The 13,808-nt window shown below is 39.4% G+C and overlaps 1 protein-coding gene across 4 annotated transcripts in view; it reads right to left on the bottom strand.

Annotated features, from left to right (window-relative positions):
- Positions 1-13,808, bottom strand: part of lamb3 (laminin subunit beta 3) — a 49,502-nt gene that overhangs the window by 26,581 nt on the left and 9,113 nt on the right. For all 4 annotated transcript variants that reach the window (XM_060845430.1, XM_060845431.1, XM_060845429.1 and 1 more), the window contains 7 exons: positions 9,389-9,515; positions 4,813-4,886; positions 3,444-3,629; positions 2,812-2,875; positions 2,202-2,401; positions 1,121-1,241; positions 206-394 (listed from right to left, as the gene is read on the bottom strand). In XM_060845430.1, coding sequence (XP_060701413.1) covers positions 206-394; positions 1,121-1,241; positions 2,202-2,401; positions 2,812-2,875; positions 3,444-3,629; positions 4,813-4,886; positions 9,389-9,515 — 961 coding nt within the window. The remainder of the gene's footprint in view (positions 1-205; positions 395-1,120; positions 1,242-2,201; positions 2,402-2,811; positions 2,876-3,443; positions 3,630-4,812; positions 4,887-9,388; positions 9,516-13,808) is intronic.

The raw sequence follows: 13,808 nt of genomic DNA, 5'->3' as shown, positions 1-13,808 counted from the left end.
TCAAAAATATACCTGCTTTTTCTCATAAGAGTTACAGTTGTGTTTGATGCCATGCTCCCTGTGACCAGTTTAAGTACAGTGGTAACATATCAGGAAAACTATAGGAAATTAAAAGTTGGATATATTTAAGCAATCTATTGGTCTAGAATCTTCTTCCCTAACTCTTTGCTAACACTAATTTTAGTACTCTGTGTAATTTACTTACGAACACAGGCATCAGTTGCTGTAATATCTCGTTGTTGGTTGCGATAGAAAGAGGGTTTGCATTTTTCACAGTTGTTTCCCATTGTATTGTGCTGGCAGTCTATACAGACTCCACCACTGACTCCTCCACTGGCTCTGTACACCTCAGGATCAAAGCGACACCTCTGTGAGTGATTGTTACAGTTGCATTCTGTTGGAGAAAGTTCAAAAAAACAAATTATAACTAAGCACAGCATCCAACACACTCTAAGTGGATAATTAAGAAGTATACGATGCAGAGGACCTTTGGCTTTCTATCTACATGATTGGGAAACTACAGTATTATGGCAACTACTTAGAAACCCAAACTCCAGTCATAGGCCTTGCCTTACTGTGTGCAAGCTGTACTATCTGAATAAGGATTGTTTTATCAGTTATGTAGACTTCTTCCAAGACAAAACCATAGAATATACCATGTAACTTTCATTCATTTGTTTTGACAAACGCAGATGCTGGAATGTGTGTGACTGATTTCCATGCACTCATTGTGAGTAAAGTTCTACAGTAGGAGTAAGTATTGATATAGATTTCTACTAATAAAGGATATAAACAAACATCACTGCATTGGTATATGGAAGAGAGCTAATAGGAAGAATTTGATAGGCATAGAGCTAGGTGTTAGAGAGTGAGTAGAAAGCACAATGCTAATCAACACATAATTGCCAGGTAACCCTACCTACAGAATCAAAATTGGGCTCATTAAAGTATAGCACAGCACATGCTCTTAATGTTATCATCAAATGAATGGCAATCTACAACCGATAGAAAATAATACTTTTAATTAGATGTCAGAAATCAGCATATGTCCTGATATCCTACTTTAAATCCAGGAAACTCTCACTTAGAGTCATGGAAAGAGTCTAAGGTATTTACTCACTTTTACATGGGTTAGTATTGTAGTCATCGGCTGGTTTCCAGGGTTGGTTATTGTAGAAGCTTGCACACACTTCACAGTTTTTACCTGCAGTATGGTGCTTACAGACACATTGTTCTTGAGTCTAAAAGAAATGAGCAGAGACTCATTGAAACACAACTCTAAAAATACAAACAAGTGGCTGAGGCCAGATTCTAATTTAATTGCAGGGACATTAGATGTTCTCAATTTGATGGAAGAATTTACATGGACACTCATAGAAACAAATATTTTTTGAAGCATTTTTATTAATTTTGATTTAAACAATGTCATGTGGTAGAGATTTGAGTTAGCCTCATTCACGGAATAAAATTTAGATGTCTCTTCAGATTATATCCTGCATTTCTATCAGTGTCATTCTTCCTCACTGCATTCTGAAAGTCAGAATGTAAACATTGCAAAAAAATTGAAGTTGAAGTATTTGTCTTGCAATCCTCAGAACCAGGATGCAAACTTGAAGCCAGTATGAGAAGCGGGTGCTGATTTGTTGGGCTATTTGTTGGCAAAGAGTGCAACAAGAACAGTCAGCTGACAATCATATTTCTCATACTAGGCAAGAAAAGTTTGATTGGTCAGGACATTGACATGAGGATGTAGTCGAGAATCAGCCGTCAAAATGATAACTTTATGAAAAAGATGCAATGTGCGTGTAAATTTCCTATGTACAACATGGCTGAATGTATTTATATATGTAGCTTCGAGCACATCCAAATGCGTCATCCTCTGAGCCTGACTGATAATCTTAAATTGATTTCTGTCGTAAATCTTAGCCTGGTCTTGACCATTTAATTACTGATTTCCATTCCTACATTCTGTATTGGCATATTGCTGAATTTGGGCTTCTAACACACATTCTACATCATAATGACAGAAATCCTGTAGCCTAATTAAAATGAGTTATTATAATCAATAATTATAATTTTAGGGAGGACAAATTCTATGTTTAGCTGTAAGAAGTACGGGTATTTTAGATGTGATTCAATTTCATACTTATAATATACAATCTCTTTGAGATGCAAATGTGAAATGGAAACTGGATTCTCACCTTTTTACTTGATCCTTGTGGAGTATACACAGAGTTTTCTTCTGAGGTGCAACTAGATGCATGTCCATTACAGAAACAGCTGCCTTGAACCTTCATATCATACACAGCATAAAAGGTGTTGGCATTACTAAGCTCTTGGGATAAAGCTGGCTTGTATGGCTTGATAAAATTAATCCTCAGATTTGTAAAAGGGGTCATGTCTAAAGAACAGAGAGACAGTGTTTGTTTATTTCAAAAATACAGCAAGAGTTTGTGATTCTTCTGGATGTACTGCAACTGTAAAAGACAGTTTTATATCTTAAAAATGAATATGACTAATTGGTGAATAATAGTCTGATTGCAAGCTTTGAGACAACAAGGCCATGGGTATGAGGCATTAAAGCAGACGATACAAACTCCTCAAATAAGGTATACAGTGAAAAAAGGTGTGGTAAATTTACCAGCTTCTCTGCCAATGCAAAATCAATTAGGAACACACAATGTATGAGCAGAAGTTCTAATTATTCTAATTACTGTATCTATATATGAAAGTGTCATAGGACACAGAGATCAAAGTTGAGAGATCATAAACTCAAATTGCAAATCATCTCACCAAACATTAATTACTTACTGTTAATCTTGTTACTCTTTGAACCACTGATATAATCAGCCAGTTTGAGGGGGTTAAAAGTAACCTGAAATCAACCATGGAAAAAAGTGAGTCAAAACATTTGTTTTAATTAATACTAGTTTTCACAAATTGCAGTTGAGCAACATATTCAACAAACAGAATTGCTGATATTTGTGGCTTTTTAGAGTTATCAGGTCACTGACTGATATGTTACAGCTTATACCTCAGCAATATGTTTGTTTAGTCTCTCAGCTAAAAGGGAGAGTGGGGAGTTGGTAAATAGATTAGACTTACAGTGTGGAAACAGGCCCTTCGGCCCAACAAGTCCACACCGACCCGCCAAAGCGCAACCCACCCATACCCCTACATTTACCCCTTACCTAACACTACGGGCAATTTAGCTTGGCCAATTCACCTGACCCGCACATCTTTGGACTGTGGGAGGAAACCGGAGCACCCGGAGGAAACCCACGCAGACACGGGGAGAACGTGCAAACTCCACACAGTCAGTCGCCTGAGTCGGGAATTGAACCCGGGTCGACAGGCGCTGTGAGGCAGCAGTGTTAACCACTGTGCCACCGTGCCGCCATAGAATGATGATTCTGAAAACCAGTTTCTGTGGTAGGCTGTACCTGCTCATCTGAAGAATCATGATTTCTTGGCTGTTCTTGACAGCGCACATCATCAAAGCTCTGAGGCTGCCCTGTTTGTATTTGAGGGAAAGAGGCAGTACAGTCATCAGCAAAGTATTGATAAGGTTTCCAAGTTTGACCAAAATCTGTGGAGCGCTCAATCATCATGGCTGCTGGCCGTGGAGACTGAAATGAAAAGTAGAGCAGAAAACATTAAAAGTACTCTCTTCATCAATATAACGCAAATTAATTGCATTCAGAGAAATTAGGAGGATCGTTTTTGCACAGGGATAAACAAATTCATAATTTATACCCATGTATAGTGTTCTAAAGCATTCCTGAAGAATGCTACCTGAAAGTAGTCAGGTTAAATAAACAAGTGTTTGAGTTTGAGCTGACAAAAAGACAAATTTTGTTGATGACTTTTGTTCTGCTCTCATCAAGACAACTTACAAAACATACCAAAGTAAAAGGAACACAGCATTTATACTGCATCAGAGGAAAGTATTGATTGGTTGGCAAGTGGATTCTGATTGATAGAAATATTGTCCTGGAGCATGTACCTGTTAATGATGACTGATAATTAAATGCCATGGTATGTTTAAGTTTTAAACAAGGCAGCTGAATCTGATTGGAGAAAGTGAGGACTGCAGATGCTGGAGATCAGAGCTGAAAATGTGTTGCTAGAAAAGCGCAGCAGGTCAGGCAGCAGAAGGGGTCATGCCCGAAACGTCGATTCTCCTGCTCCTTGGATGCTGCCTGACCTGCTGTGCTTTTCCAGCAACACATTTTCAGCTGAGTCTGATTGGTCAAGGCATTATCTTAAGAAATGAATCACAGAATGGATGTAATCTATTTTATTGTGTTGCAACAGGCAGTGTGCATACTTGTTCTTTCTGTCCAAAAGAACTTGATTCTTTGTGTTAATGTGTGTTGCTTCCAGTACACACAAGAGCACCATATTACAAGTCTGACTAAATTAGATGTTAGCACAATTTGTGGCACAATCAGGATCATATAACAAATGCTACCCAATTGTGGAATCACATTTAATGCTGGACCTTGTGTTATGGATTTTGAAGGTGTCGGCTTCTTAGGTAGGGTCAAGAGTTGTAAAGAGAATTACAACTGGAAAGAATGATTCTGTCACTGAAAGGTATGGATAGCAATGTAACTCCAAGAAGGAACAGATTGGTAGTGACTTATGGTAAATATGACTCAGCTGTGACAAGAGCACAACTGGAAGTAGTATATATACTAATAGCGGTAAATAGAGAACATACTAAGAACAGCATAAATACAGAAAGAACATAGACATTATGTAGAAAAAACTCCACCCTCGGCAAACGTATTTAAGAGTGTGTTTTACCTTGAATCGTAGAAGAATGTCATTAAGTTGGAATTTCCCATCCATGTCTAACTGTATAGACACTTGGTCCCGATCTGTAAATGCAGAGATGGAGTCAGATAATTTGAATTCAACCAAGCTACACTGTATATTAGAACACAGAAGTCACTCCCCATTGTTTTTCACTAGCCCTTCACAAGAGTGACTCAAAAAAAGTTGTTCCTATGCCTGTGTTGTTTCCTTGGTCCGTGAAAATGTAACAGATGTTGCTTCAATCATTTTCTGAGGCCAATTGTTCCATTCTAGATCAGTCAATTGTGTTGAAAGAAAACTATTTTCTTCTCACTCTCAAGTGAGAACTATTTTAAATTGATGATGGCTCATCATAGGTGCCTCAGAGAAAATATTTTCCTAAATCTCTATATCAAGTGACAATAAAGAAATGATAATATATTTCCAAGTCAATGAGTCATGTAACTTGATGGTGGCAATATTCACATATCCACTTGCTTATAGAATATTTGCTCTGTTCTAAATGGTGTCAAGCTTCTAGAGTATTGTTGGAGCTGTGTTCATCTAGGCAAGTGAAAATTATTCATACACACTCCCTACATGCACCTTGTAGATAGTGGAAATGTTTTGGGCAAAAAATGAGGTCTGCAGATGCTGGAGATCACAGCTGCAAATGTGTTGCTGGTCAAAGCACAGCAGGTTAGGCAGCATCTCAGGAATAGAGATGCTGCCTAACCTGCTGTGCTTTGACCAGCAACACATTTGCAGAAATGTTTTGGGCAGTCAAGTGAGTTACGTGCTTCAGAATATCTGATCTTTGACCTTATATAGTCATCTCAATAATTTATGTGATTGATCCAGTTAGCTTTCAGTGCAACAGTTCCAAAAAACTGTAAGAAAAAGGAACAGGATAAGGCCTTTTAGCCTTCAAGCCGACTCCACCATTCAATAGGATCATGACTGATCTGCCTTTACTCACATCCACTTTCCTGCCTTTTCTCCATGACCCTTGTTTCCCCCATTAATTAAGAATCTATCAATCTCAGCCTTCAAAATACAAAAGGACTTTGCTTCATCAGCTCTCTGTGGCAAGGACTTCCAAAGACTCTCAACCCTCCAAGAGAAAAAATTCCTCCTCATCTCAGATTTAACTTGGTGTTCCTTAATTCTGAGACTATGCACTTTGGCCTGTGACACTTCATGAAAGGAAACATCCTCTCAGGTTTAGCCTGTCAAACCCCTTAAGAATCCTATACGCCTCAACCCTAAACCTAAGCCAAACACTTGTCAATCTTCTAAATTCCAATGAATAGAGTCCCAATCTGTTTAGCCTTTTTTCATAAGACAATCCCTCCATACCGGGGATCATCCTAGTGAACATTCCCTGTACTGTCTCCCATGAAATAATATCATTCCTTAAGTAGATCACTCTTGTATGTTGACAGGTGGGGCATTCGGCAATATCAATGCCACTGAATGCCAAGTAGATTTAGATGGACTATCTCTTGTTGAAGATGGTCATTACCTGGAATATGTGGCACAAATGATACTTGCAGTTACTCAGCCCAAGTCTGAATGTTATCGAGATCCTGCCACATATGATCATGGAATGCTTCATCAATTGAGAAGTTAAAAATGCAATTATTAGCAAACTTTATGACTTCTGAATTTGTGATAGAGAAGGTAATTGATGCAGATCAGGTGATTGGAAATCAGTCACTATGCTGAGGAACTCTTGTTGTAGTGTTCTTGGCCTAAGCTGATCAGTTTTCAAAAACTACAAACCTTATTCTATATTTTACAGTGCGACTCCAACCAGTGGAGAGTCCTCCTCCCTGATTCCCACTGACCTCAAACTAACTCAAGTTGCTTGATTCTGCAGTCAAAAAAAACTCTTGATGTCCAGAGTAGTAACTTTCACCTCATCCTATGGAATTCATTATTTTGTCCACTTTAGGACCAAAGCTGGAAGGAGGTCAAGATCTGGGCTCACCTGATGAAACCCAAGTTAAGTGGTGGTCAGCAGATTCTTGGTGTTGCTTGGTAACACTGTTGCTGTCACCATTCATCAGTTTACTGGTGATTGAGAGTACAATAATGCAGAAATGTATGTTCCTTTTTGTTTTTCACAGAAAGTGTGTGCCATTGATTAGGTCAATATTTATTGAAAATGTCTAACTACCTGTCAGAACATGTGAACATACAAAACAGGAACAGAAGTAGACCATTCTGTCCTGAGTCTGCTCTATCATTCCACAAGATCAAGGCTGATCTATTTGGCTTCAAGTTCCATATTCCTATCAGGAGGTAATGGGAAGACATCTTCTTCATTCCATGTGGTTTGTGTACCTAGGCTAACAGTTAGTCAGATTGGATTTATCCTGAGTTATATACTTAAATTTCAAACAGTGCCACCTCTTCCTATTTCTATAACATTCTCATGCCCTAAAATCATTGTGAGAAATCTGCAATTTTCCAAGATTAGCCTCTTAGACACACCCCAGTCCCTTCATCCCACAATTAGTGACTGAACTTCAAATGTCTGGGCCCTATTCCCTTTCATTCCTAAACATCCCTATCTTCCTTTAAAGCCTTCATTAAAATCCATCTGTTTGCATGGTTTTAGTCATTTTTTCTGAACTTCCCTTGAAAATCCACATTCTCAGAATATTCCTTTGTATTGTTTGTGCTACTTCCATCACACACCTCCCAGTTACATTTCAATGTAATTTTAATTTTTGCATTTTCTTGTATTGTGCTATTCTTTGATGCATCATTTGCTTTTCTTTTCAGGAGTCCATTTATTTTTACACATTAATGCCACAGAGGTGACTTTGGAGGCAGCATAGAAATTTAGAACACTGTCCGCCAGGTCAGTTCCTCAACGTGGGCCTAACTCCTATAGATCTTCCTGGAAGTGGTCTCCCTGTGGCAGTGGCTCCCAGCTTATCTATAGAGATCAAAGTATAGGGAAGAGCAATAAGCCCTTCATTATGGACAGTGATGGTGCTTTGATGCAAGATGGCCCTGCATACTGTAAGGTGCAGTATATTAGATTAGATTAGATTACTTACAGTGTGGAAACAGGCCCTTCGACCCAACAAGTCCACACCGACCCGCCGAAGCGCAACCCACCCATACCCCTACATTTACCCCTTTACCTAACTCTACGGGCAATTTATCCTGGGCAATTCACATAATCTGCACATCTTTGGACTGTGGGAGGAAACCGGAGCACCCAGAGGAAACCCACGCAGACACGGGGAGAATGTGCAAACTCCACACAGTCAGTCGCCTGAGGTGGGAATTGAACCCAGGTCTCTGGCGCTGTGAGGCAGCAGTGCTAACCACTGTGCCGAGGCAGTCGCACAGCAGAGTATTAGGGGGACTATGGAGGCTGCTGTCCATGCTGCTGTAATGAAGCCACAGGGCTAAATGTAGCAGAGCTGCAGCCAAGTGCATTCTTACGGAACAGTTTCATCCTCTGCACTGTTGGCCATAACAGCTGCTTATTTTGAATAGCCCATTTTTAGGCATCCTCAAGCTTTGCCTGAATTGCTCCCACCTCTCCCAAGGACGCTGCAGGCCAATTTCGCTCTGTGGGTCCTCCCAATGAGCCTCCCGCTTACTGTCTTTAATTGGATGGTGAACACAAAGACTGGCTGCCTCCTCTCAAATTGCAAAGTTGGGTCCACCATGTGGGGCTGGTATCTGCAAATGGTGCTAACATTTCAGAACTTATAAGACTCTACCCTATGAATCCCATACTTGAAGACCTTTTACCTTTGATGCATTAATATATTCTTTGATTTGCCTACCCAGTTAATTTGGCCTGGATTCTTTCTTATCTCACTGGACTTTTATCTTTTCCAGTCAAACTCTCTTATCTTTCTAGTGGAGTGAGCTGACCCTGGAGGCATGGCACCCACTGGCAGGTTGTCACAATTATTTGGCTGAGGCCAGAGGACCAATTTGGCTCAAGCCAAGGTCTGCCTTCCCAGGATGCTAGATTAGTTCCCTGCTGTAAGTTCCCATTCTGTAAACCAGCCTGAAACAATTCCTGGGCTATTGTGTACCAGATAAACTAGCTCTTGAACTCGCTATGTGCCTGGCAATTGCAGAAGCACAACAACTGAGAGTGAGCAGTTTCTAAAATAAGTTTAATGATTCCAAATCCTGCACTGCTAGGACTGCCAAGTCAATTCACAAGAGAAGCTGTGAATTCACAGAGAAGAGTGTTCACTATTTCCAACATGGCCTACCCTTTAAGTATTTACATTACACTTAGCGTAACAAGAGGCAAATAAAGTCTTACGGTGCAATGTAGTGAAACATAAAGGAAATATTTCAAAGCTGAACTAATAATACTTACCCATGGAGTTAATAAATGGTCTGCTTCAGTCTAGAACTTCATAGTATTGATGACTATTCCAGGAATTGCAACCACTTCAAAATTAACTCATTCTGATACTGTTTCTAATCCTTTTTTTTATGTGGAAGGATAATGATATAAGAATATAATTCCTTGAAAACATGGTATCATACTCTACTAAGGTCTTTCTGTGAAAGGAATCACTAATCTTACCATTTTCTGATTGCCACCAGCTCCTCAATGCACCTGAAGGAGCCACATTCTGAATTCGATGGCTGTTTGTGAAATAGACAGGATTGTAGTCATTTCTCGAGTCACAGATGCAACACTGCAGCAACTCCTAAGGCACAAAGGAAACATCATTTCAAAAGATCATTTCATTTGGTGTAAAATAGTTAGCTTCCAGCAGCTAATTAAATTGAATATTTTATTCAACATTCATTGATTTTTCTTCTTCAGCTAACATGGTGTTGGCATAAGATTGCTGTAATTCATGAACCATTAGTACACTAAAATAAACAGAATTGGCTGAATCCAACTTTTCCACCTTTAACCTGATGATAATACAGAAATGTTGCAATAGTCAAAGATGAGTTTGTGCACTGTCCTATTTAAGTAGTTAACCGTTGCAATTCTGTTACTGGGATAAGCATTTTATTCTTTGGAAAGGAACCTTTTTACTACCCTGATTCTGATTCTTGTGCAGCTTATCACCAACAAGAGCGTAAAGATTTGTGGGATCTCCAACTGTTCTAAATCACTTGCCCAAATCTTGATAAATGGTGTTAACTTTTAAGTTCAGTACCATGGCTTCACAAAGTTTTGTTGAAACACAATTATGGAACACATTGAATTTGAAAAAGGATTTCTATGATCTCCTTGTGTGCCAACTTGATGTGGTGGAGAGGCTTGTGCCTTCCTACAATCTTTGGAATTATGCTGTTGGGAGTTTCTTGTTCCTGGTAAGGTCATTAATGGTGCCAAGATTGGGATGGTTGTTTGGAGTCCAAAAGGTCCTCTGCAGCATGAACAGGTGAGGGAAGACTGTGTCTCTCACACTGATGGCAGCAACAAGGCAGTCCCTGTCTCTCTGGATCAACATGTTACTGAAATCTAACCACAAACCTGTGAAAATTGTGTGGAAAATGCCAGCACCACAAGCTAACCATTCAACAAAATCATGAGCAAGCTTCTATCAGGATCCAGTGGCCAAGTCTTATGGTGATAGAGATTTGACAAAAGTGACTAGGTTAATTAGCTGTGAGTTCCGAGTCAAAAAAACAGCACACATGCAACAGATGCATAACGGTCCCTTCACACTGTTGGGACAGTAGTATCTTGGGCAACAGCATCTGTGACTGAGCAGTCCATTTCAGAATGCTCTCTGTTCATCCCAAATATGGAGAGGAATGGAGAAAGTTTCCTGAAAATAGTTTGTCCCACTTTCTCCTGACAAGTGGACTACACCCTATCACATCTTGGGGTCAATGAAGGAAAAAAAAGTGACCGAGGTATCTCCATGCAGTCTTTCTATTTATAGAGTCATAGAGTCATAGAGATGTACAGCATGGAAACAGATCCTTCGGTCCAACCCGTCCATGCCGACCAGACATCCCAACCCAATCTAGTCCCATCTGCCAGCACCCAGCCCATATCCCTCCAAACCCTTCCTATTCATATACCCAACCAAATGCCTCTTAAATGTTGCAATTGTACCAGCCTCCACCACTTCCTCTGGTAGCTCATTCCATACACGTACCACCCTCTGCGTGAAAAAGTTGCCCCTTAGGTCTCTTTTAAATCTTTCCCCTCTCACCCTAAACCTGTGCCCTCTAGTTCTGGACTCCCCCACCCCAGGGGAAAGACTTTGTCGATTTATCCTATGCATGCTCCTCATAATTTTATAAACCTCTATAAGGTCACCCCTCAGCCTCCAACGCTCCAGGGAAAACAGTCCCAGCCTGTTCAGCCTCTCCCGATAGCTCAAATCCTCCAACCCTGGCAACATGCTTGTAAATCTTTTATGAAACCTTTCAAGTTTCACAACATCTTTCTGATAGGAAGGAGACCAGAATTGCACACAATATTCCAACAGTGGCCTAACCAATGTCCTGTACAGCCGCAACATGACCTCCCAACTCCTGTACTCAGTACTCTGACCAATAAAGGAAAGCATACCAAATGCCTTCTTCACTATCCTATCTACCTGCGACTGAACTTTCAAGGAACTATTAACCTGCACTCCACGGTCTCTTTGTTCAGCAACACTCCCTAGGACCTTACCACTAAGTGTATAAGTCCTGCTAAGATTTGCTTTCCCAAAATGCAGCTCCTCTCATTTATTTAAATTAAACTCCATTCTCAGCCCATTGGCCCATCTGATCAAGATCCTCAGGCTCCTGAGAGGTGCCTGCAATTCCAATGGTGGTTATTAATGTTATTCAAAGCTTGAACCTGATTTCAGTGTGGATCAATCCAAAAATTTGTGCTGGAATCAATGTTTTAAAGACGATCAGTGTCTTACAGATTATCAGGGCCTACTCTTACCTGGTCTGGCCAATGTGAGGTTCCAGACCTACAAAAATGATGTTGACTCTTAACTGTCTCAGCAAGTCACATAATTCAAGGATAATTATGGATAGGCAAACATACTAGCCTCACCTGCAAAGCCCACATTCCATGATGGAATTTTCTTGGTGCAAAAATAATCTCACCTAAACAAATGGCTTTACATTTTAAAGCAAATATCATTTGCCTTACAATCAAATGACATGTGGCTGAAAAATAGCAAAACAAGAGGTATTCGAAAGGTGGGCATACCTTTTATTCACCATAGTTCAGCAAATTTAAGGTAGTTTTTGATATCACATTTCTCCCCATCTATATTTGAATAGCTACATGAAAGCCAATGAGAGGTATGAGTGAACACAATGGTCAAACTTAATCCAAAAGGTTTTTGGTGCCGGTTTATTAATTTTCACAGTAGTGAAAGCACTTTAATATCAGCTGTCTTCAGATATTAATAAGCTTTCCCCAAATTGAATTATATATCACTTGCAACACAGAAGCAGGGCCATGGAATTTCTTATTCCCTCCAACTCTGCTACTTTGAAATCTGCATAGCATTATTTTCTTAGTGAGTGGCTGAGTCATTAAGGTTCTATTATAACCTATTGCAGGGTTTTGCATTGTTAGTGCAATGACAAATCCAGTAAAATGTTTTCCATGAAACGTCAATGTTCTGAATGTTCAGCACAAAGTCATTGTTTAAAAAGGCGGCTCTCCTATGTTAATTTTACAGAAAATTGGCAAATGTGGGGACTGAATCCTCTGCCGGTATTTTAGCAACTGTTGCAATGTTTCCCTCAAGTGAGCTTAGTGGGGATTCGCCATCAGGACACACATTTGTGTCTTTAAATGTTTTAGACATTTAGCCATGTCTGCTTGTATGCAGTTGGATTTTTTTCCGTTTGACAAAGTGATGGTATATTAAAGTTTATACACTTCATCTATTGAGCTTCTCCACTCAACTGAAAAATTACTTCATACAAATATTTCAATAAGTTATAATACATTCTTCAATAAATGCATGCTTTCATTTGTTAGTTTTATTACCTAATTTAAGTTATTGAATAATTCATTCATTTTTGTAATTGTCCATAACTTACTTAGAATTATTGCTTAAACTTAATCAGTTGGATACTTTCTGGTTAATTTGCATTTGTGAATCTATTCAAGAGGACTAAATAACTAGCTATATGGAAATATAGAAATAAATTCCAATTCCATTTCACAGTTTTGAAGCAGCTATGGTGCAGAGTATTAATGTAGAATTTAATTTAATTTAAAATAATACAAAAAACACTTCAGAGCTTAAAACAAAATTACCCATTGTCACTGTTCTGTAGAAATTATTATATAGACTCATTAGCAGATCTTGTGCTCATAACAATAATGGTAACACTGTAACTAACAAGATATTTGTAAATGTTCAAAAGAATTTGTGATTTTGTCATTGTAAATGTTTTGTCACAGAATTAAAACTCTAATCCCAAGTGGCTTAAAGTATTGCCAGTGAGAACATTATAAAAGTAGGTGTGTTTGGGTAAAGAGAACTGAGACCAGCCTTGCTGATTAAATAGACAGCCACGCCCAACAGTCTTGATCTATTTCTTTTAATACACTGCAGAATGAAAAACGTAGGCTAAGCTGGCTGTACCAGAGAAAGCCAACAGAAATGCAAGGCTGCATTTTCTGAATAGTGGCAACCACAGTCAGACTAGGAAATGCAGGAGCTAGTTTTAGTTGTTATGAAATATCTCTATGTGGCTAGCAGGAAATTGTGAACCTAACTCCTTCAGAAAAGCAGAGGGCACCTTCAATCTAACAGCTCCATTGCAGAGCTCATGTGTCAGGGGAAGTCAAACCATGCCCCTTTCTCACAACGTCATTGCCTTATCCTGTGATTTAAATATCCAGCAGCACAGGTAGGTAGAGTGCCAGGTAGGTGATACAATGTTTAGAGTAGGTCAGGTTTGGCAGGGAAATATGGATCTAGATATGGATGTCATGCCTGGCAAGAAGGGGTGTGGTGTTGTTGGGTTTGGCAGAGGGATGTGGGTTGGAGGTTGGG

The sequence above is a fragment of the Hemiscyllium ocellatum genome, chromosome 26 (genome assembly GCF_020745735.1).
Source record: "Hemiscyllium ocellatum isolate sHemOce1 chromosome 26, sHemOce1.pat.X.cur, whole genome shotgun sequence".
Lineage (NCBI taxonomy): Eukaryota > Metazoa > Chordata > Chondrichthyes > Orectolobiformes > Hemiscylliidae > Hemiscyllium > Hemiscyllium ocellatum.
The sequence above is the reverse complement of the archived record's forward strand: the minus strand, read 5'-3'. Positions and strand labels throughout refer to the sequence as shown.